At 34.9% G+C, this 25,110-nt stretch overlaps 1 protein-coding gene across 1 annotated transcript in view; it reads left to right on the top strand.

Annotated features, from left to right (window-relative positions):
• Nucleotides 1–17,993, top strand: part of Scaf8 (SR-related CTD-associated factor 8) — a gene marked incomplete in the record, with an annotated part of 79,592 nt that extends 61,599 nt beyond the window's left edge. The window contains 8 exon segments of the mRNA XM_013517331.1: nt 1,641–1,741; nt 4,248–4,361; nt 5,523–5,679; nt 7,549–7,682; nt 9,341–9,485; nt 11,487–11,555; nt 14,681–14,896; nt 15,884–17,993. Coding sequence (XP_013372785.1) covers nt 1,641–1,741; nt 4,248–4,361; nt 5,523–5,679; nt 7,549–7,682; nt 9,341–9,485; nt 11,487–11,555; nt 14,681–14,896; nt 15,884–17,337 — 2,390 coding nt within the window.
• Nucleotides 17,994–25,110: the final 7,117 nt, after the last annotated feature.

Raw genomic sequence — 25,110 nt, 5'->3', positions numbered from 1 at the left:
ACCAAACTCATGACTTTGCGCTTGCCAGGCAGGCGCTTTGCCGCTGAGCTAAATCCCCAGCCCCTTGAACATTTTCTTCTTATTTTGCAATATCTATTGCACATTTTAGTCTTCATTTACACTTTTGGTTTCTCACATTAGAAACAGTGTGGTTTATAAACATAAGTACCTGATTTCTTTCACTTAAAAGAGTATGGCCTCGAGGTGTATCTATTCAGCTAGAAATGTCTCAAGGTTATCCTTCTTTATGGCTGAGTAGCACTCTGTTGTAGAAGAAAAACCCACAACTTTATCTATTCATTGTTTGATGGGCATTTGGGCAGTTTCCAAGATTTAGCTATTACAAACTGCCGCTATAAACATAGGTGTGCATATATCGCTTTGGAATGATGCTTCTAATTCTTTTGGGAAGATACCAAGAAGAGGAATAGCTGGGTCAACTGGAACCTCTAGTTTTAGTTTTTTGAGGAATCTCCACACTGATTTCCACGGTGGTTGCACCAGGCTACCCTCCCACCAACAGTGGAGAGCAGCAAGGTCTTGCTATTTAGCTGTCCTTCAGCTTGAGGCGATCCTCCTACCTCAGTCTTAGAAGTGCTGGGATTACAGGCATGTGCCACCATGCACATCTTAAGGATCTAATTTAAATTTTACAAAAAAAGATCTTGAGATAGAAAGACCAGATTTGGTTGAATATTAATTTTATATGTATAGGGTGAGACTACATGAGATGAAAAACAATTAGCAGGGAAAGAACAGTTATCAGAGGTCTGTGTGAGCTAATTCCTAGTCCTTAATCAGACATCCTGGAGATGCTTGAGTTCTGACAGCCAAATAATTTACAGAGGGTTATGGTTTAGTTTGAGGTTAAATTAGTGCTAGACCTGCCCTATCAAGATAGTCAAAATGTTAGAAACTTGTTTTTGAGCATGGTGTTGAGGTAATTCCAAATACAGTATATTAAAATTCTGTAAATGTGCTGGGTGTAAATATTTTAAAGACAGTGTCTTCAGAGAAAAGTAGTATTCATGAATGCATACACAATACAGCTAAAAGTAGGTACAGTGTTTCGTGTTGAATATGTTTAGTAAAAGGCAGTTGGCCTTCAATAGTTAAGTAATTTAAGGTTTTCATGAGAATAAGTTAAGGTGCTTTAATTTAGATATTTCCCATTTTTTAAAATCTCTGCAAAGTAGTAATTTCCTTAAGGATAACATAGGTAGTACAGTTTTCAGATTTAACTGGTTAGGAAGAAACATTGACTTATTCTAACACCAGAAGACACTTAAGTTTCACAGATCGGAATTGCAGTGGGAAATGATTTTGAAACTTTTTCCTGGTGCACTTAGGAAATTTGACACTCCCATTTCTCAATTTGCTATATCTCGTACTGCTTATCACCTGTAGGTGGCTCGGTGTGTGCAGCCAAGCTTGGGGATGGGAGACATGCCAGTGGGCTCACTGAGTGGGAATGTGGATGAACACCTGGGATTCCAGGTGATTTTAAACAAAGTAGATATTAACAAATACTTTGAATATATTATCATAAATTTAATCTATTATTAGTGTTCTTTTCCCCTCTGCTCCTTGAAAGAAGTTAACTGTATGATTTAAGTCATTTGTCTCTTATGTCTTTTTAGTATGTAGTACTACTCTCTGGGTTGGTCAGGTGGACAAGAAGGCAACACAACAAGATTTAACTAACCTTTTCGAAGAATTTGGACAGATAGAATCTATTAATGTAAGTACAAGTTTTAAAACAGTTATTTAAGGCTATGGTTTTACTCATATAATCAATTAACTTCCTAATTAAGGCCAGTAGTATCTAGCTTTACTAATACGTATCTTTACAAGAATTGTATTATGTTTATCATTTCTGACCTTTATATCATTCTGCTGTTCATCTTTAACTTTTTAATGGAATTCTAACAAAATATTTAGAGGTTTTATAGCAGTAAAGCACTTGCTTTGAAAGAACAGCAAATGTTGCAGTTAGCAGGAACCCTATGTATGATCTAATTCAATTACTTTTAATTACAAAAAAATTATTTTTTTGAAAATAATTTCAGTGGTTAATTTTGATAATACATAATGATCACATCATCATGGAAAATTTGTACCTGCACATAATATATTCTGATACTTCTTTTTTCCTTCTCCCCTCTCAGTTCCCCTTTTAAAATGTATGTAAGGAAACTTCCACAGAATTGTAATCTGCACACGAACACTTATGTAGTAGTACATATGCAACTGTACTGGGGATACTAGTCTCTTATGCAAGATTTTTTGTTCTTTTCTCTTGGTCTCCCTTGTTTTCTTTCTTTTCAAACAGAGCACATTCTACGCAAAAACAAAATACTGTGGTCAGGGAGTTGTTTGTAACTTGAGCGTAATTCTTCGGATCTTCAACTTCATCCTTTCACTGGTTTTACCCTACTTAGTCTGCTTTGTATATTTTGTTTTCTGAAACTTTGCTTTAACCATTTAAATTGTTTTTATCCTTGCATATTGTTTGCTTTCCTCTTTCCCCTATTGCATAAATTCCAGGTACTAAAATTAAACTCACCTGTAAAATGTTTTGTGGTTCTTTGTTTGAAAAGGCTCTTTATTGGTTAGTCCTCTGATTTCATTAGCTGTCATTGGACTACTTATTATTTACCAGATAATTACCCAATTTTTCTTTGGTCTTAATTCCCAATATTCCATATGTGGCCTAAATTCTTTTCATTAACACTAGCACTGTTCATTTGAATTGAGTTTGAGCTTTTTGTGTTTTGCTTTCCCATGCATATAATTTCAGTGGACCCTAACAAAAAGCTAGTTAAATAATTCACATGTGGTTATCTTCCTATGAGGAGACTAATGATTTTTTTGAGTTATCCAGATCATAAATAGGTGATTGAGTAATTCAGTTTAGGTATTTCAAATTTCTTTTACCCCAAGAATGTTGTAGGATTCTCGTAGTCTTCCGTCTTTTTAAATTTTATGTGTGAAATGTAGCTATCCTTCAAAAGTCCAAATTCTACTGTACAGCCTGCAAGTATTGTTCTGAACAGAACAGACCTTGTATCATTTTGCCATCCAAGTAGGAATTTGGATTTTCTTGTTCCACTGAGCATCTCTTTGCTCTTCTTGGCATCCTTTATTATGTTTGAGAAGTTATTATGTAGAAAGGGCTGGTGGTAAAGTCTAAATGTGAAAAGTTGAAAGGTTTATAACCTATTTACTTAGTTTTGGGGAATTTGAAGACTGAAGAAAAAAAATCTTTTTTTTTTTTTCTGCGTGGTATCTGTCTTTGATGAGCTTCAAAAAAGTATTTTATGAGTTGGTGAGGTGTTGGAGCTACATTGTAAGTGGGAAAGAGTGTCATGGGTTGGAGACTTCTAAGAAGTTTGGTATTAAAGAGACAGTAACTTGAATTGTTAGCAAGGCTGAGGAAAGATTTTGATTAATAAAGGTTATTAGCCACTGAGTAATAAATGCTAGAATACTTTTTGAGCTACAATAGTTTTGAGCTTTTTAGAAACTAAAATGTATGTAGTTTTTTGAGTTAATACACTGAAGATGGTTTTAGGATCTGGTGGTTTACAGGATAGTTAAATGCTTCATAAATCAGACTTCGTATTTTTATTTTGAGGCTTTTTTGGTATTCATGTTAAATCATTTATCCCAAAGTACTTGGATAAAATAAAGTTTTATAAAACTGAAATATTTTACTTTTATCATTAATTGTAGATTACGTTTTTTCTTCTAAACAAGATCTCACGGTAGATTACAAATTTTATATGAAGGATATGATACTTCTCTAAAATCAACTGTGCACATACACTTTATATTATATGGAAAAATATAAATACTGATAGGAATAAATTATTTGCCAGCAAATATTTTGGTTGTGCAATATTTCCCTTTCATCTAGTGGTATTTTGTATATGAAGTTATGTATTTTTGTTGGTATTTTGTTAACTTGTGTTATTGAAGGTTTCACATATATCATGGCTTGGAATGAAACCAAATAGGTTTTGGGTTTTGGGTTTGTTTTTATATAGAGTAATTAATTAATTGTACATGAATTGCGCCAGTAAACAGCTGGAGGAAGAAGGGGGACATCAATTCAGTAATCTATCAAAGTAGAATTGGAGTAGTATTACATGTTCTGTTTCACTAAAAACATAATGCCACAAAGATTTTTGATTTTCTGTCCTTATATTCTTGATTTTAAAATTTCAACTTTTTTCTTTTAATAGATGATTCCTCCCAGGGGCTGTGCTTATGTCTGTATGGTCCATCGGCAAGATGCATTTCGGGCTCTTCAGAAACTCAGTTCTGGATCATATAAAATTGGTTCCAAGGTCATTAAGGTGAGATTGTGTGGAGAGAGAATTGTGTAGGCAGCTAACATTTGACTTGAGTCTGTTATGTTGTTTTCTGTCTGTCTCTCTCTGTCTCTTTCTCTCTGTTTTTCTCTCTCTGTGTCTCTTGTCCTGGGATTTGAATCTGTGGCCTCCAGCATGCTGAGCTTGAATATTTACTGTGCTGACCCACAACCTTGTATTCTTTTACTATCATGTGTACACTAGAAACTTAGATTTTAGTATTGTTAATTTATTAAATCAGATATAGGTAAAATAAAGTCCAGTAACCAAAACTTCAGTCAAATTGTTCTTTTAAGTCATACTTGTACAGTTCTGCAAGTCAAGTAGGATGCAATTTTATGAACAGAACTCTTTGATGTTTGTTTGTCTTTTGCTTATTCTTCCTCCCAGCATCTCCTAATTCCCTAATTTATATTAATTTCTCTTATATCTCATGTAAACCAGATCCTAGTGATTATCTGCAAGTATATTTTTTCTCATTAATCCTTAAATTGAGAGTTTTAAAAATGTTTTCCTATTACTTCCTGTGATTAATTCACATTTCATTTCTGTCACTTATATATAATTTATTCCATCAGTTTCTGCAGCTAAAATGTTAGAATGATCTTTCAGGGACATAACACATTCACAACAAGGCTGTAAATCGTATGTGTAACTGCTGAGTGAACAGCTGGTGGTACATGCATTACTGTCCTATCAAGTTGCCTGGGACAGGCTGCCCAGTAGGAGAGTTGGGCATGTACTACCAGTGGTTCAGCCTGGCTGGAATGTGTTCATGAATGCCTGCTTTTTGTTGTTTCATGACCAAGTTTCTCTGTGTATTGCTGTGTATTTTGTGTATACTGCTGATCTCTTCTTTCCTGGTATACAAGATTTTGTTTAAATTGTAATAACTGTCCTAATTATAGCTAATAGAAATTGATATTTCTGTGGTGAAACTAGATTTGGATAGTTTCTGGAAATGGATAATTTCAGACTTACATCAAAAAGTAGAAATGCTGTAAATACTATCTCTGATGAAGATTTAACACAAAGAGCCCAAACGAATTTAATTTGTACTTATATTGTTGAAATATAATTTTGAATTTTTTAAACTGTTAAAGTATACATATAAGTTTCCTTTTTTCCTCCTCTTCTTCCCAACAGATTGCTTGGGCTTTAAACAAAGGTGTAAAAACAGAATATAAGCAATTCTGGGATGTGGATCTTGGAGTAACTTATATACCATGGGAAAAAGTTAAAGTAGATGACATGGAGGGGTTTGCAGAAGGAGGCATGATTGATCAGGAAACTGTAAATACTGGTAAGAACCCTGTGTCATTTTATTATTTAAAAACAGCTTAGAATTTTGTAATTGAAATGAGTTTGAGTGATAGCTGATTACATACTCCCAAAAAAGAGAAATTGTAATGCTATTGTGTCCAGTGGGCCCTATTTGATAGAAGTTTAGTGTAGCGACCTTTAGTACAAATTCATACAGTCTGATAATACCTACTAGAGTGTCTTTTAGAATAGTTACAATAATCTTACCTATTCTTTTAAAAAAATACATCTTTACAGAATGTCTCTGTATTCTGTATTGTGAAGAATTTCCCTGAACTAAATAAGTTTAAAAGATACCAGTTATAAATTTGTAAGTTATTTTTTTTAGCGGGTATAACCTGGAAGAAATTAAAATTGCTATTTAGAAAAAAACTAAAATATTATATATACCATATTTCTTCAAATTGTAGCTCTTTTACCAAATTACCTAATTTTCAAAATAGTATAGTTCTTAGGTCAGTGAACTGTTTTCAAATATTTTCTTTTCAGTTGTTTTCTATGGCTATGTAGCTCAGTCACGAATATGTACTTAGCATATGCAGGGCTTTAAAAAATTCTTTCCTTCCTGTCAGCACTGTGCCCCTCTTTTCCAAGGGTTTTTTCTTTTTCTCCAGGGTTTTTAATTCTTTCAGGATATATTTTAGTTTCTGCTGTGTATCAGACCTAATTTTAGGAGCTGGCATTATGAAGTGACAGTGACAAAATTACTCCTGTGATGATTCCTTGGGCCAAATCCTATCAGTATTCTGCTCTGCAAAAAAAGTTACACTGAAATATAGCCACATTTGGTTCTCTATTTTGTATGACCTTTGTGTTCTGTTGTGCTGTTGGAACAGATAGCATATGGCCTGCAGTGCATGTAATATTTGATTTAAAAAGTTTGCTAAACCATGTTCTTGTGGAGGCACGGTGAATGCATGTTTGTTTTAAGCCAAAAGATGTTTTTTCTAAACTAAAACCTTTCTAAACAAAAGAGTTGTTTCTTCTAAACTAAGACCTCAGTATTCAGGTTTAGTTGCACTGTTGGCACTTTGCAATAAATAAGAGGGTTGTGGGTTGCAGTTTGGTCACTTATCTCTAAAAGGTTTGCCATCACTCCTGTAGTGAAAAGTTATAGATAATAAAAAACATACAGTGTAATTGTGTTGGTAAGTTAGATGAAGAAAAGCAAGGAAGGGAGATGAGTGGTGTGGGTGTGGAGATATTACGGTACTTAAATGATGGAGAGTCTCTTGGAGAGTGGTATTGAAGGAGTAAGACATACAGCACCTGGGGAAAGAACATTTGATTCGGAGGAAATCAGTAGGGCCTATTCTGTTAAAAAAGCTTGCGTAGTGTGAGGAACGAATAGTGGACAAAAACAGGGAGATACAGAGGGGGAAAGTCTTACGAGTCTTAATTGATCTTTACTTGGAATGAGATGGAAAATCACTGGAGAACCCATTAGAGGCTCTTTGTTCTATTTTTATTTAGCTGTTACTGTCAGGAGGGTTTTCCTGTGTTGGATTAGTACTTTCTTTGTTGGTCTTCCTTTTTGTGCTTTGTGATAAAATATAGAATAAGGTTGGTTCCTCTTCTATCCAACAGTCTTTGAGATGTGTTTGTATTTTCTCTCTGCCGTTTTCTTTAGCCTAAAATATTTATTGTCTTTCATTTGTCTCATGTAGCATGCTCCTCTTTAGTATCCTAATTGATTTATCTGGGCAAAAATTTAGGGTGGGACCAAAGTTGTGGATATATAGTTTTGCTAAGGTACCTGTAAGATTTAGATGTGATTTGAATGTATACATAGGAAAAAACAAAAAGTTGAACCCATCCAAAGGAAATCAATTTCAAATATTTTGTTTAGAATGGGAAACTGTGAAAAGCTCAGAACCCGTTAAAGAGACAGTCCAGACTACTCAGAGTCCGCCTCCAGTTGAAAAAGAGACAGTGGTCACAACCCAGGCAGAGACTTTCCCTCCACCTGTTGCCATGTTGCAGGTTAGTGCGTTTTGTAAATGTGTTATATTATATTTGTATTTACTCATGTATTTACTGTATAAACACTTGAATGAGGTTGTCTAATTTAGAATAAATACTTGTGATTGCGTTAGATAACTTCTCACTTAAATACCTTTTTTAGGAAAATTTTGCTAGGACTACGGTGTCATTTTGCTAAACAAAATTTAAAGTAAAAGTAAATGTGAAATTATTGCTTGCTTAAACTTGCATGATTGTTCTGTTTAGATTCATGTTTTCCTAAATAATCAAGTTGATAGAATAAGAAGTATTTCAATGAATTTAGTAAAGCATTTTTTTGAAAAAAGTTATTTTTAGAAATGTTATCAGCCATGTTTATGTTTATTTAATGAGTACATATTTTATTGAGTGCTGGTTGTGAGACATGCACTGTTCCAGTAACCTTGAATTAGGGACATGTCAGTGAGGAAAAACAATACATTTTCTTCATGGAGTTTTCATTTTCCGTTTTGGAGGCAAAAAATATAAAAATAAGAGTAAGATCCTGTGGAAGTAAGATTGAACAGAGTTTTGCGGTTCGATGCTTATGGGTCAGGGTGAACATAATTGAGACTGTGACTTTTGGGCAACAACGTAAAGGTGGGGGGATTAACTGTGTACCTATCTGAGGAAAGGCAATTCAGGCAGAAGGAGCAACCCGTGCAGAGTCCCTATGCCAGGAACCATGTTGGCTGGGTCTCAAGAATGGTGGAATTATTAAGTGGTACTATGTATGGTGAAGGCAGGTTAGTTGGAGATAAACCTTTTTTGAGAACTCAGTTTTTCATTCTGAATGAGATGAGCTGTTGGAAGAGTATCTCAAACAGAAAGGACTAGATCTGAATTAAGTTTTAGGGGATAGCACAGGCTATTTTGAGAATAGGCTGCAAGTGAACATACCTAAAAGCTGGGGGACCAGTTAAAGAGCAGTTGTGTTACAGTTGAAGGATAATAGTGGCTTAGAATAGACTGCCAGTGGTGGAAGCAATGAAAGTTGTTCAGATGTTAGATGTATTATGATGGTATGACCAGTGGAACTTCCTAGAAGTGTTGGATTTGGAGTACTGAGAAAAAGCAGAGGGTCTTCTTTGGGTCTGAGGAATTTAAAAGATAAGTGTTTGTTGTTGTGTACCTGTCAAATATGAAGTGTCTTTTAGATAATAAAGTTAGATGTTGAATAGCTACAGTTGTTAATAATGGGAAGCTCAGTTAGGAGAGAGGTAAAGCTATGTAACAGATACATTTTTGGGACCTTTTATATCTAGAATGAGTAAAAGATTCAGGCTAGGATTAGAAAATAGATTTATGAAAAATTCAAACTGTTCTAAAGCTGTTACTGACATACTAAGTAATGGTAATTTAGTATAAGTATTATTAAATTTAGTGCAGATGGCAGTTGAAAATTGAGTCTGATATTCAGTGTTTAGCTAGGTACCCATCCCTTTATATTATTTGAATGTAAGAAAGGTTTCATAATCTCCAGGTACATTATTTGTTGAATATGCTTGCCTTGCTTTTACCGTATATAGCTTTACTCACAAATATACTAGTTTCAATATAATTTTACCTTTAGTTGTCCCAAGATATAGTCATTACAGGTGAATAAACTGATTGGTGGACTTTTTTTATACCCACAAAAGATTCCAGTAGCTCCAGCGGTGCCTACTGTTAGTTTAGTTCCACCAGCCTTTCCTGTGTCGATGCCGGTTCCTCCTCCTGGCTTCAGTCCAATCCCTCCACCTCCTTTTCTGCGAGCAAGTTTTAACCCTTCACAGCCACCTCCTGGTAAGGAATTTCATTGTCTTGTTTGAGCACTGTGTAGAATGTCATTAAAGTTCTTTTTCCTGTTTAAATGCTATAGAGCAGTAGTTCTAGCATACATCAACCACCGAGAAGGCTTGTTAAAACACAGATTGCTGGATGTAGACTCATGTTTTGTCCCATTAGGTCTGTGTTGGGGTCAGGAGAATTTATTTTTGATTTGTCCTCAGAATGCACTTTGCTGGAAGAATCACTGACAGAAGTGGACTTCTTTTAAATCATTGAAAATCATGATTTTTACTGTCAGATTTGTTGGCCACATGCCTAATCTCAGCATTTGGGAGGCTGAGGCAGGAGGATTGCTGCAAGTTTCAGGCCTGCCTGAACTACATAGCAAGACCTGTTCTCAAAAGACAAACAAAAAGTCATTACTATGAAGTTTATATTGAAGTTTTAATATGGAAATTCTTTGTAATTATCACCCTTCTATCAGAAACTTGGAATTGAATTCTGTAGGTTCTCCCTCCTAAAATTCAGTAGATTCCAGTATATTAGAAATTGCAGTATATTTTTAAATGCAGTTGAATTTGGTACACTTTTTTAGACCTAATAAATTGATTTTAAAAAGTTGCCCAAGTCATTGTTTCTAGGTTAAAAACTATAAATTACTTAACACATATGTTAACAAATATATATATATATATATATATATATATATATATATATAATTGCTTATTTAGTTTAGGGTGTTTAGTGTTATGCTTTGGCAAGTTAGAAGAATGATGAAGAAATACTGGGGATCCCATGATATGTATATTGTTTCTCCGAATTAAGAAAAATACGTAGCTTAACAATTTGTGTCCTTTTTTTTGTTTCGGGAATTGAACTTGGGACCTTGTGTTTGCCAGGCAGGCGCTGTGCTGCTGAGCTATATTCCCAATCCTTTTATGTATTAAAAGAAGTATTTCATTTCTGTAATTTTTTAACCATTGGAGAGAAGTTTTTAAAAATTGTCAACAAGGCTAGAAAGTAAATTCATCATCATGGTATAGTTGTAATTTGTCACAGTAACATTTTTAAAATTTTGATTTAATACATAATTAGAAATTGACAAACTTTAATAAGAATTTTCTTTTTATATTTTAAATATTGAAATACTCTTATCTAATATTTTCTGTATTTATGATTTGAAAGTTGAAATTTATTTCAAAAAATATTTTAAAATTATGTAATTATACCACATGACTTTTATGTCTTTTTTTATCAATTGTTTTAAAAATTACATCTTGTTTATTTTTTATTCTTTATTTTTAATCATTGTTTTCTAATTGAGTTTAATGATGCTGTACATTTAAGAAATGCAGAGATATATAGTTTGATTATTTGATCTCTAAAACCATTTAAAAATCAAATATTAAATTGAAGATTTATTAACCAGTGTTTAAAACCAAGGTCAGTGAAAATAGTTTGATCTAGTAAATAGCATATGTATCAAAGAAATACATTGACATATTTGACAGATGACATTAATGTATTGCATTTAATGTACTCAATAGCCTGAAGTATGTTCAACTTGCTCTATGTAGTCATTGTTCTAACATAAACAGATTACCTGATTTAATTTATAGCCACATAGAACCCACCACAGGAGTGAATAAGCAAATTAGATAGATCAGGTTCTCTCTGCTTTATCTAGCTTTATCTAGGAATCAGATAAGGTAGAGTATATGAAAGTCACTTTAAAAATAAAAAATACACAAATAATGAGGGCATAGTAATAAAAGATTAATTTAAGAATGCCAAATTTCACTGAGTGTGGTAGCAAAAATCTGTAGTCTGAATTATTGGTAAGATTGAGGCATGATAATGACTTTAGCCCACAAGCTCAAGGCCAGACTGGGCAACATGGGAACTCATCTCCAAAAACAGGATGGAATTTCACTTACGGTTATTGAATTCTTTAATTGAAAGCATGTGACTTTTCTTGTGCCATTTTATTTTTTTGATCTTCTCACCCCCCTGTAGGTTTCATGCCACCGCCAGTTCCCCCACCAGTTGTACCACCCCCTGCAATTCCACCAGTAGTACCAACATGTGAGTTTACTGTATACAAAATTTTCTTTATTCCCAGCAGTCTTATTCCTGTGAATTATTGGTTCTTGTTCCTGTGAATTATTTTTATTGTGGAAGTTTTTAAACAAATGAATTTGTGATGTGATCTCTAAAAATTAACCATATCATAGGACAGTTGTTAGTAGTATTTGCTTTGTTGTCTCAGAATGTCTTGATAATGAATTTTAGTCAAAATTCAAAGAAAACTTTCCCATATTTTTTGTTTTGTTTTATGAAATGTCTTTATTTAGAGCAATCCTGCCCAAATTCTCCTTGCATTTCATAATTCTTCATGGCTTATTGAAGAAACAGCTCAGACTGTATGCAAGGTGCCACATAATAGATGTGAGTTTTTGCTTTCTTTGTGATATTGAATTTGTTCCTCTCTGCAATTCATGAGAATGGAAGTTAGCACAAAAGGCTCCTAGATTCCAGTTCAACTTTCTCACAATAATAATCTGTACACAGAATGCCTTGGGCTTGATATTACAGCATAGCTCATCAGAAATCATATAACATCTTCTCCCATAAAATAAACTATGTTTTAGAGATCTTTTAGGTTCACAGTGAAATAGTAGTTTCCAGTATTGCCCTTGTGAGTGCATAGCATCTTTCATTATCATTATTCTCACCAAAGTTACAACAGAGTTAAAATTAATTGACCTTCTCTAATATATTACTCAAAGTTCATACTATAAAGTTTACTTTTACTCTTCCACTTTTAATCGTTTTAATACTAATCATTGAGTTCAGATAGTGGAAGTTGGTTATTTAAAAATATTTCCTGTCAAAGTTTTTTATGGTAGTTTTATCCACTGATCATTGTGGCCTGTATTTCATTGTCGAGTTGCAAAGTAGTTATCTTTCTAAATCCGTAATTCTTTACACATCTATTCTCTAGAATTTTTTAATAAAAACTTTCTTTTATCAGCCAGTGGAACTTCAGTCACTGTGAAGTGTGTCCTATACATTTTTCAGAGTCATTAATACTAATGGATGAGTCCAGTGATGTCTAGTAACTGAAAATGGGAGAAGGATTTCTTTTTTATTGCTCTGTCTCTTCTCCCTGAGCACCATTTTTTTAATTTAGTGTTCAGGGCCTGATGGTATAGCTCAGTGGCACAGTGCCTACCTGGTAGGCATGAGGCCAAGAGTTCAATCCTTGGTATCAAAAAAAAAAGTTACTTCCAATCAATTGCCTTTGTTGTTCTTGTTGAAGTTCAAACTTTCTCATCTTTGGATAGCGCTTCTTTGTCCTTTATTAGTTTTTGAGGGCCTCTTAGTTTTTTCTTTGGGGTGGAACTCAGTTTGTCCCTGTCTAATCTTATATTTTCCTGTTCTAGTCTCAGAATCACTCATTTCTCCAAATGGGATATTTAAAAATCACAGTCTGGGTATAAGATTCTCATGTTGTTCTTGTGATTTCATTGAGCCAGCAAATTTTCAAAAAAGATTGATCACTTATTTATTACATACAATAATTTGAAAACAATTATAACCAATATTATGGTCAGCTAGACTTCTTAATGAAACTGTTTGTCCTCAGAATATATATTTGCAGAAGGTATTTAAGTAGGATGCTGCTATAGAAAGTCACCTTAAATTATAATTCTCTTTTTTTGTAGTTGTGGAACCAGTTTCATATGTGACTTAAAAAACAGCATTTTAGTAGGTTATGTATTCCAGACTACCTGGTTTTAACATCTTTGTTTTCTTTACTAGAGCAACATTTCAAGAGGAATGTAAAAATTCAGATAATTACAGACATCTCACCTTTAATTTGTTATTCTATTGAACATTTCAGAAATATTAAATACATTTTTACTCAATTTTTTCCTTTTGTCTACTTTTTTTTTTCCCTTTTTTGGTACTGGGAATTGAACTCAGGACCTTGTGCTTGCCAGGCAGGTGCTTGTGCTGCTGATCTGTATCCCCAGCCCCTTTTGTCTTATTTTTTATCTGTAGTAATTCTCCGGTTTTCAGAGTTTCAGTAATTGGGCAAACCTACTTCAAAAAATTAGACCTGAAAAAACCCTTATGATACAGAGTGTATCTGTTATGTAGAGACTGTAGCTTTTCATACTCCAGTCAATTGTCTTCATACTTTTTTTCTCTGTATTTTAAAATGCTTTCCTTTTAGGGTTTAGGTAGCAGTAGAATCCGTTTTTTATACATTGTTGGTTAGTTAGGAATAACTATTTCTGAAAATTACAGAAAACATTGAGAAGTCGTTTCTGACTTCATTGTATACAGAGGCTCATGCTAGACTCTGCCTGTCAGTTATTCCTAGTTAGTTTTATAAGATCTGGGATCATAGAGGAGGAAATACCTACTTTCTACAGATTGCTTCTACTGTCTCATTCAATTTCATTTCATAACACTTGCTCATGACCACAGGTGGTTTTACCTCTACTTTAAATCTCTGTTGTGCTGACAATTTGTGTAGGTAATTCTAGAGTTAAATATAAGGAAAAAACATTTTCTAAAATCTACATGTATGATTTAACAGTATCCTAAATGACACATATTGGACTAAAAATTACAACTATATTTTATATTTCTGTAGTTGTGCTTTTTAATATATAAATGACATGCATTTAGCAATTTTTCTCCTTCTTTAGCATGGAATGCTTACAACTTTATATTTCTAGTTTTTTCATATTTTCATTTGAGTTTCCAACCTTACTTGACAAAAGATTGACTATGTTAAAATGTCAAGGAGATCTGTTAGATTTTTGGTCTGGTACCTAGTTGTCAGTATGTGCTAATTGTTCATATATTTAGATTATTCACTTAACTGGGTTGGCATCCTTAGAAAATTAATTTTTTACAATATTAGAATTTACTTCTTCAGTACTGGTTCTTTTTTAATCACGTTAGGTAAAACTGTTTCTTTAATTTATTGAGTTTTCCTGTTTTTAAAATGCAAAGCTAAGTATAATTCAGCCTGTTCATGATGATTCACTGGTCATTTTGAATATTAATTATCGTATAATATGGTTAGTAATACAGAAGTGCCATTAAATGAAATATTGAAACTGCCAGAAAACTTAGTATATGAATTGATTAATTAAATCTGAAATACATTTTTCTCCTTTCTAAAACAGCTTTAGTGCAACCACCACTGTCCATGACCCCAGAAACTGTGAAAGATGTTGGATTTGGTAGCCTTGTTTTACCAAGTGGTTCCGTTGCCAGTGGTCTTGCTACTGCTGCTCTGCCAGCTGGAAATGTTTTTAATCCCCCAGCTAAAGCAGAGCCTGAAGAAAAAGTACCTCATCTTATAGAACACCAGATTTCTTCTGGTGAAAATAACAGATCAGGTAAAACAAAATGAAACAAAATCCCTGGAAATACATACACATTTCTTCTCTGGTTTTGGTGTTCAGTGTGGGGTGGCATGCATTTGTAACCAGTTCAGTGCACAAGGGCTGACATTCTAATTTCTTGGTAGAAATCACTATGTCCTAGTGATTTCAGTTTTAGATAATGACATTCTGTTCAGAATAATATAAATTTCAACATCTTTCCTTAACTGTCCGTCCCCCTCCCAGGGGAGGGTCTCATCACTTTTTGGTCCTGTTGTGACTGCTGTAATATATTGCCATCAAAATAAGAGTGCACAAAATCTGTATAGTTTATAAAAAGATAAAAATTAGCAAGCATGGCTAGTCTTGTTGGCACATAGATACAGTCTCAGTACTCTGGGAGGCAGAGGCAGGAGCGTCACAAGTTTCAGCCTAGCCTGGACAATTTAGAGAGACCTTGTCTCAAATTGGGCAGGGGATGTAGCTTAGTGCAAAAGTCTTGGGTTTAATCCTCAGTGCCACACACACACAAAAAGTTTTAGGTTTAAATATTTTCAAATGAACTTACTTTTCTCTCAGGTATTATCCAGCTACAGCTGGAAGATAAATATAGTATTTGAAAGCATTAAGTCCTTTTTTTCATAACACCTCTATGTAGGTGTCTTTTAAAAAAGTCTTTGTTAAAGATGGCAGTCAGTGTAAACTATAAAAAAGATTTCATTGGGGCAGGGGTTATAGCTTAGTGGCACAAGCGCCTCCCTGGCAAGCACAAGGTCCTGAGTTCTATTCCCAGTACCAAACAGAAGATTTCATGTGAGATTATTTAAGGTTTTAGCCCCATTTAAGTTTTTTAATCTTTAAATTTCACTCATATTAATGTGCTTGATTGTACAAATACCTGGTTAACTCTTAATTACTAGAAATTATAGCTTTTATAGTTTTAATATAGTTTCTTCTTCATACCAGCATAACTTACTTTGGATTATTCTCTTTCCATTTTAGTGATTACAAACGATATTTCAAGTAACACTGCGATGTTAGGACAGCCGCCTAATGTAACAAGCAATTCTGGAATTCTGGGCGTCCAAAGACCAAACGTATCAAGTAATTCTGAAATCCTTGGGGTCCGACCATCTAATGTCTCCAGTAGTACTGGGATTATTGGAGCCCAGCCACCAAATATCATAAATAACTCTGGAATTTTGGGAATACAGCCACCAAGTGTGTCGAATAGTTCTGGACTTTTGGGAGTGCTACCCCCAAATATGCCTAATGCTTCTGGACTTGTAGGAGTACAGCCACCAAATATTACAAATCCTTCTGGACTTTTGGGAACACAGCCACCAGCTGGACCTCAAAATTTACCCCCTTTAAATATCCCCAGTCAGAGGATGCCTGCAATGCCAATATTAGACATCCGTCCAGGACTAATACCACAGGCACCTGGACCAAGGTTCCCTTTAATACAGCCTGGAATTCCACCTCAGCGGGGAATCCCTCCCCCATCAGTACTTGATTCAGCTCTTCATCCACCACCCCGTGGACCTTTTCCTCCAGGAGATATTTTCAGTCAGCCAGAAAGACCTTTTCTAGCTCCTGGAAGACCAAGTGTAGACAATGTTACTAACCCAGAAAAAAGGATACCACTTGGGAATGATAACATACAACAGGAGGGAGATAGAGATTATCGATTTCCTCTCATAGAAACCAGGGAGCCCATTACTAGACCTCCCCCTGTGGATGTTAGGGAAGTGGTTGGGCGGCCTATAGATCCAAGAGAAGGTCCTGGAAGGCCTCCATTAGATGGTAGGGATCATTTTGGAAGACCTCCTGTAGACATAAGAGAAAATCTTGTGAGGCCAGGTATAGATCATCTTGGTCGAAGAGATCACTTTGGCCTTACTCCAGAGAAGCCCTGGGGGCATAGAGATTTTGATGAGAGAGAACACCGGGTTCTACCTGTCTATGGTGGTCCAAAAGGCTTACATGAAGAAAGAGGTAGATTTCGGGCTGGAAACTATCGATTTGATCCTAGAAGTGGTCCTTGGAACAGAGGATTTGGACAAGAAATTCACAGAGATTTTGATGACCGCAGAAGACCCTGGGAGAGGCAGAGGGATAGGGATGACAGAGATTTGGATTTCTGCAGAGAAATAAATGGAAATCGTCTTGGACGAGATAGAATTCAAAACACTTGGGTCCCCCCACCTCATGCTCGGGTTTTTAATTATTTTGAAGGGGCCACTTCTCAACGAAAAAATGACAATGTGCCTCAGGTTAATGGTGAAAATACAGAGAGACATGCTCAGCCACCGCCTTTACCAGTACAGAATGATCCTGAACTTTATGAAAAACTGACATCTTCAAGTGAGATAAACAAGGAGAAGAGTGACACAGTTGCTGATATAGAAAGTGAACCAGTGGTGGTAGAAAGCACAGAAACTGAGGGGACATAATCATCACTCAGTAGGTAAAAGATACCTTTTGTAAAGTTGTCATCTCTCTGTAATAGATTAATGGCTGACTGGACCATAGTTGTTCACTTTTGTCTGCCAGAATTAAGTTAATCTGATGTTCATGTTCACCTTTCTCTTAAAATAATTGTACAACTGACTTGTATAGACATTGTTCTTAATATGAACATGGTAGGTAAACATCTTTTTTATTTTTCTGATAAAATATAAATGTTGCCCCCAGATTCTTTTAACGTCAAGGAAATGAATTAACAGCTTGTCAGAGACTTCCTATGGAAGAAAGAATTTTTAGATACTATCATTAGGTTGGATATGGTAATAGATATATTTCAAGATAGCAAGTTATGGTATATCTTAGCCATATCTCTAGGCTGCTGCAGACTTTTAAGGTAATAGACAAAGCTGTGATATTTTATGCAAAGACTGACTCTAGATATTTGAGGAGCATAATACAGAGATTTTAAAAAGCGATTTTGTAAAATCTACACCATGGTCTCTGTTACTCCAAAGTAAGTGTGTGTGATTTGTTCCTCATGCTGCAGTGAGTAAATAAGAAAACAACATAAATATTAAAGTACGTTTCAATGTTGGGTGAATTTTGTTTTTAGATGCCAATAAAACTTATTTGTTTGATAACAGTGTTCTAGGAATTGTATTTTTTTAACCTACAAATTCTTAAAACCATGAATCAGTAGCATGTGTTTAGCTACAAGAGTTTCCTATTCCACAATGAAAAACTGTGCAGTGGGAAAGCATGTACTTTGATATAAAAATCATACAGTCTCATAAGTATGTATGTAATATTTATGTATGTTTATTGTGTGAGTCAATGTAGTTTTTTTTCTACTTCTCTGTGTGTCTGTCTCCATGCATATACAGAGAAAAAGACTTAAGTTTTTTTTAAAAAATCAGATAATAAAATATTTTGTAAAACCTCATAGAAAATTGGAGACATCTGGCAAATTAACATTGGTCATACTGTAATTATAGCTTTTAGTCTTAATGAAGGTAAATAAGAACTATAAAGAAAAACATTGTCAGGGTGGCAGCTCCTTTTTAATATAAAGCATGATTTGAGAGCATGGAACCAAACTTACATAAATGCTTGTATTGCTTTGTTGCACACTATATGTGAAATTCTGCATAGATAGTTCTAGTACTACTGAGAATAGTGATTCACATGCCTGGTGTGAATTTCTTCGTTGCACAACATGTATACTGGTGTTGATGGACTTAAAAGATACTGATTTGTGTACCAGGAACAAAATGTCCATCACGTGTTTTGAAGGCTCTGGGTAACAATCCTTAAATAAGCCTCCAGGGTAAAATAGGTAGGAGAAAAACTGAGTTGCCTTTTTTTTTTTTTTTGTCTCTTAAGTTTCATTCATTTGCTGCTCATTTTCTTTTGGATTTTCCATATATGAGAGATAAAACCATATATGAGAGATAAAACCATGGATGTTTTTTAGTTTCTCGTGCAAGGCTTTCATTGGTTATGTCAATACTCTTTTCTTTCCTTTGCTTTTCTGACAGTTCATCATTTACTCTTATCTAAAATTCCTGATCTGTGTTTGTCAGTCCTCCAGCAATGGTAGACTAGCACCCCAGCCATGTCAAGTTGAGTTGGTTTTGCTTACCTCTGATAATCTAGACAGTTATAAGAACTTTAATGTTTCTGGCCAAAAATAAAGCCTTTTACTTACAAGATCTAAATAGATACAGTACATTATTTTATTTGGAAAAAGAGTAGAAATATTTAAATGTTTATTTCTAAGGTAATTCAGTTGGTAATTTGAGTTGGTTTTATATCTTAGGGGAGTGAGGAAGAAATACAGTATTATAACAAGGTTTTAGTGCTCAGGAAAGACCAGCCTTGTCCTTAAGGAAGTAGTATTAAATGGAGTCTCTCTCAAGCTAGTTGCATTTACCATGATTAAAATTAAGTGACACTCACTTGAGTTAAGTAGCAATAAGAAATGTGAGGATTTTTTAGTGATTTTTGACCCCAAGCTTTTCATTGCTGTTAGACTTTCATGTAGGCACTTGAAAACAAATAAGAACAAGTATTGGGCTGGTTTGAAGATTTGGAGGTAAAAGTTACCCTATAATTTGACAGCACTATATCTTAAAACCCATCTTGGAAATGTGTGTGATACTCTTTTTAAGGTAGCTAGAAAGAAATTATGTGTTTGTTACTACTTTGTCCTTTTTTTGCTGTAAAATATTGAAGTGAAAGGAGATTATTTATCTCATTTTAAATTTCCAAAGCTGGTATTTACATTTCTTTTTTTTTAACTGCTGGAGAGAAAAGTTAATTGTTTACTTTGGTAAGTGTGATATAGGAATGGACTAATCACACTTTGGATACTTTTGATCATGCTTCAGTCACTAGAATGCTAGCAGTTAGAAACTGCTTTAATACAATGGTTTGAGGTGCAGCAGGCAGTAACTACATTGGATACTGAATCATATAGTGGTGTTGGGTTGGGTTGGGTTAGGTTTGGTGCTGGGGCTTGCTATCACACTGATCTATGCCCCCAGTCTAACATAGCATATAATGTGTGATGTGTTAGAGTGGTATTAGTTGGCCCAGTTATTAGCTTAAATTTTTTTTTTCTAAATATCTAACCATTTTGTTAAACACTGGTTTCTGGTTTTAAATATATATACAAACACATACACATTCATTCATTCATTCATTCATTCATACTTGATCATTAGAGTTGGATAGAAACTTACTTTATAGCAAAGTACCATTTATCTGTATTATGGATGGAATGCTGCTCTATTCTAATTGTAGTGTAATATTTTGAATGTGTTACAAGATAGAAATAGCATGAAATTATTCATTTAAAACCCTAGAAGCAATTTCATATAATATTTCATTAATAAAAATCCATTCATTATTTCATTCTTACCAAAGCAGTTCCTCTTGTCCTGCAAGTTCAGTTATTTCATTAATTTGGCATTTTTCACTCATATAAAAGGTTATACTTTATGAAGCTGCACATAATTTGGGGGTAGGCTGGAGCAGTATTCTTATAAAGACCCCACATACTGCCATTTTAGATACATTAAAATTGGTAAATATTATACCATATATTTGATTCTTAATATTTTAAAAACATGACAATATCTGCATAGAACTGTTTTTAGTGTTACAGCAGAGCAATAGAGTTAATTGTGGCATCTGCTTATGGAGAGTGATTGAGAAGTAGAGGACAGCTATAAATAATTCAACTGTTAACCCAAGAAAGGAACTATTACAACAAGAAAAACATGGAAGGAAGCTTGAGATAACTTTGTGGGATATAACACAACACACCTTCACCCACTCCCCATGCAGGCCCTTCACACTAGTTCTGTTTTGAGCCATGGTCTCACTAAGTTGTTAAATTGCCCAAGCTGGGCTGGAACTTCGGATCTTCTTGCCTGAGCTTCCTAGAGTGCTGAGATTACCATACCAGGCTGGCTGTAGGAGATATTTTTTGCACAAGTGGACCTTTTAAAATAGTTCACTGCAAAGAAAAATTTACTTGATACGTTGTAACATTGATTATAGAAAGAACCCCTTTGGAACAAAATTGTGTTCTAAAAATTAGATTATAAAGAATATTAGTAGCAGTACTGCTTAGATGTGGATTGCACATAAATAACTAAAACATACCAGTGGTTTCTTTGGGTGGAGCTTTACTCTGACATTTTTCTGTCCCTACAGTTAGTTTCCTCTTTTGTCAGCAGTTTCTTCATCCGGTGTGTACACTTAGCATTACTGTGCCTTACTGTTCTAAAGATGATTGAAGATACAGAACAAATGTTCCAAGTAATACATATTAAGGGGGAGAAATACACTAATAAGCTAATTTAGATGTTGTATAGAAGATGTTTGATACTTCAGCTAGCAAATTGAGTGTACTTTTGCACAGAGTTTGAAACAGTTTAATGAGTAGACATACAACTGTCTCTTAGTGTCCGTGGGGAATTGGTCTCAGGGTGATGCCCTTGGATACCAAAATTTCTGGATACTGAGGCTCTTACATGAAATAGTATAGTATTTGCATATGACCTACAAATGCCATCCCATATACTTACATCATCTTACATGACCTTGCACTTGCCAGGCAGGTGCTATGCCACTGAGCTACATCCCCGGCCATGCCCTTTTGTTTGAAGTTGGTTAAATCCAGATACATAACCAAAATACAAACGGCTGGCTGTTGTACCCCTTGGTCATCCTGTATTTGCCTCTGTTACGCTCCATCTATCACGATCTTACTTTTCTACCTTTCCCTGAATAGGCTACAAATCATTATCATGGTCCTCCAGGTTCCTTTTTCACCAGGACTTCTGGAGAAGGACTATTGAATTTGTTAGCATTGAAAGTAATTTTATTTCCCTTTATTGACTTTTAAGATCATTTATAGCATTTAAATACCTTAAGTTTAAGAAACAAGTTTTCTGTTCTGTGAATAACCAGAGAAGAAAAATAACAGTATCTTCAGACAGGTTACTGAGCCTCTAGGCATTATTCCTGTCCTTTTTTTTTTGTGGGGGAGTGGGGTGGGGTATCAGGAATCTAACTCAGGACCTTGCGCTTGTCAGGCAGGTGTTGTGCCACTGAGCTATACACCTGGCCCTCATTATTTCTTAATAGCTAATCTGTAGGATTACAGTTTTTATTAAAGATAATAGTAACAAATATTTAATATTTATATAAAACAGGACCTGAGATAAGTATATTACTTACATGATAATCTTCATGACCATCCTGTGAGATAGTTATTTTAATACCTACTTGTTTTAGAGAAACCCAAGTCACAGATTTCAGTACCTTCCCCAAATCTTGTGACGTGAATATTTGAAGACTGAAACCCTATTGGGCCACATTTAGAAATTAATGTATACCACCTCATAATCTGTCATATAGCAGATGTTTACAAATATGGTTCCTTTTTTCTTACAAAAGGAAAATACATACACAGCAAAGCACACAGCCTGACCAGGCTTGTCCATCTGTATAAATTATGGCTGCAGTTAACCACTGAAGTTTTGTTTTCATTACAAATGTATGTGGTGTCTTCTTTTCTTTTAGCTAAATAGTCACTTTAGAGTCTTATTTTCCTGATTTGTTTTGAAGTTATACCATGGCATAATAGTTTTGACTTTCTTAGTAACTGTTTTGGAGACAGACTTAGGTTGCACTGATGTTAAACTTTTTTCTTTGTTATTTGCAGTGCCGTTTGGATTGAACCCAGGGCTTTAACCCAGGTCTGTCTACTTACTAGGCAGGTGCAGTCTGAGCTACATCCCCTGCCCAGTGAGCTTTCTTTTGAAAACATTTTTTTCAGATCTCTTTTACCATTGGAATGCTTTTGTAAAGCAAAGCCAGTGACTGCTTACAAATTTACATTTTAGGATATGTTTATAACACATCCTTTATAAAATTTAGCATTCATATATAAACAAAACAATGCTGTGTTTTCTTGTAAGAGACTATTTTAGAAATATTACGTTGGCTTGAATTAAAATGTTATCATTACACACAGTTGGTATTCAAAACTAATGCTTATTTACCACTTGAACTCATACAAAAGAGTTTAGAGGCCTTTGTCCTTAGTGGTGATGAATGCTTTACAGTTACTTTGCCTTGTTAAAATACCCTGATTCTAGGTTTTCTTTCTCCTCATGTCCTCAAGCTACTCATCTTGAATTCATGTAATGCCTTTTATGGTGTTGGTTTTTGATACCGTTTTCCAGAGTCCTTTCAACCAGTGACTGAGCATTGTGACCATAATGCTGACTAATATACATTTCAGGGTATATGCTTATCAAATTTGTAAGATAAATACATTTCTACTAATTTTGACAAGGTAATTACAGTGGTACTCTGGTTCACGAACTTAATTTTTCATAATTTGGGTTGTAAACCAAATTGGACAAGAACCAAATCAAATTCAGTGGCCAGGTTCTATGTTGACCTTATGGGAAAATTTGACTCGGTTCTCATCCAATTCAGTTTGCAACTAGAATTGTGGGAAGAATGAAGTTTGTGAACTGAGGTACCACCTGGTTGTATTAGCTAGGCATGTGTTATGGTTGATACATTGTGTCAACTTGGGGAGTCTAGAGGTTTGGCTAAGTGACTTAGCAGGAAGCCAGAGTCCTTACTTTGTATACATCCTGAGCCTGTGGAAGAGGAGGATTATGTGAGAGCTACACGCCCCTTAGGTGGGGGTAACCTGTTTACAAAGTAAGGCAGGGAAAGAAGCTGCTTGCCGCCATTCCTCCCTTTTTGCTCTGGCTGTTTGCTGTTCGGCTGCCATTCCCCCCTTTGCTCTTTTTGGTTTGCTACCTTCTGCCTTGGAGCCAGCCAAGTATGGACTGAAACCTCCACAAACTGTAAGCTAAATAAACCTTTCCTTCCTTCATTTTAGACTTTGGGTATTTTGTCTCAGCAATGAGAGAAAAGTAACCAAGACAGCATGGTTGCTCACCCCTCTAATCTGCTGAGTTAAGAAGATTGCAGCAAGTTTGAAGTTAGTGGGCAATTTAGTGAGACCCCATCTCAAAAATATCAAATAATAACAACTTTATGGTTATTACCTTCAATAAAATTTCTCAAATTTGAGCAAGTATTTTTTATGACAAGGGCATGCTTATTATTGAACTAGGGTTCTGTTTATACGTTAGCAAGGATCTTTATAAAGTGAGAAGACCTATTACTCTGAAGATACAAGGAAAACTACTGTTTAAGAGTAGACTTTTTTTGTGAAGATCGGTATTGCCTTGAGCTGCTTAGATAGGGGAGGGTAGAATGTATTATATTACTGTGTTCAGACCAAGGGAAAGGACTTCAGGCGGCAAAGCTACTCAGTGACCTACGATAGTATTCTTAAGAAAATGTACTTACTCGTATTTTAATTACAATGCTCTTTCTGAATACTATGTTGCTTTTGGAATTGCTCTGTAGCAGTTCATCACTCTGTGACTATTAAAATGCAATGTTGTTAACAGAAGGAGTAAGATTGAAAGAAGAAACAGGTTGAACTTTTATGTGGCAGGCACTGTACATAAATTTCCTTATTTTCAGAAGTACTGTTTTTGGTGGGCTTTGTTACCACTCCTTTACAAGTGATGCAGACTTGAGAGATGTCCATGGTCACACAGGTCTTGATTCAAGCAGGTGTCCTCACACAGGTTTGCTGGCTTCACTGCTACGCTTTGCTTTAGATGATAATCTTTTTGAAAGTTAGCTACTATCATAGGCTGTCTGTAAATTAACTTCCTCGGGCTGCTGCAGCAACATAACAAAAATAGAGTAGTGTAAAAACAACAGAGTTTTCTCAGTTCCAGAGGCTAGAAATGTCAAATGAAAGTTTCAGCAGAGTTGTGCTCTCTTAGTCTAAGGAAAATCTTTCCTTGCCTCCTCCAAACTTGTGGCAGCTCTCATTAGTCCATAAATTCTTGTCTTACAGATGCCTTGCTTTTATCTGCCTTCATAAAGATAGCAGTTATATTGGGTTAGGAACTCATACCCTAACTTACCCTAACTCGTACCCTAACATACCCTAAATTAACTAATTTGCATCTGCAACAACACCAGTTTCAATTAAGGTACCTTTGGAGGTACTGGAGTTAGGACTTCAACAAATATTTTGAGAGAATAGAATTCAACCCATAATAGCCGTAGCCTGTGCCTAAATTGTGTAAGAAGATCTGCGTAAACACCAGAACATCTTAAAACAGTGAAAGGGG

This window comes from Chinchilla lanigera, unplaced genomic scaffold (genome assembly GCF_000276665.1).
Source record: "Chinchilla lanigera isolate Chin_1 unplaced genomic scaffold, ChiLan1.0 scaffold00038, whole genome shotgun sequence".
Taxonomy (NCBI): domain Eukaryota; kingdom Metazoa; phylum Chordata; class Mammalia; order Rodentia; family Chinchillidae; genus Chinchilla; species Chinchilla lanigera.
Note: the sequence above shows the minus strand (reverse complement) of the source record. Positions and strands in the feature narration are given on the sequence as shown.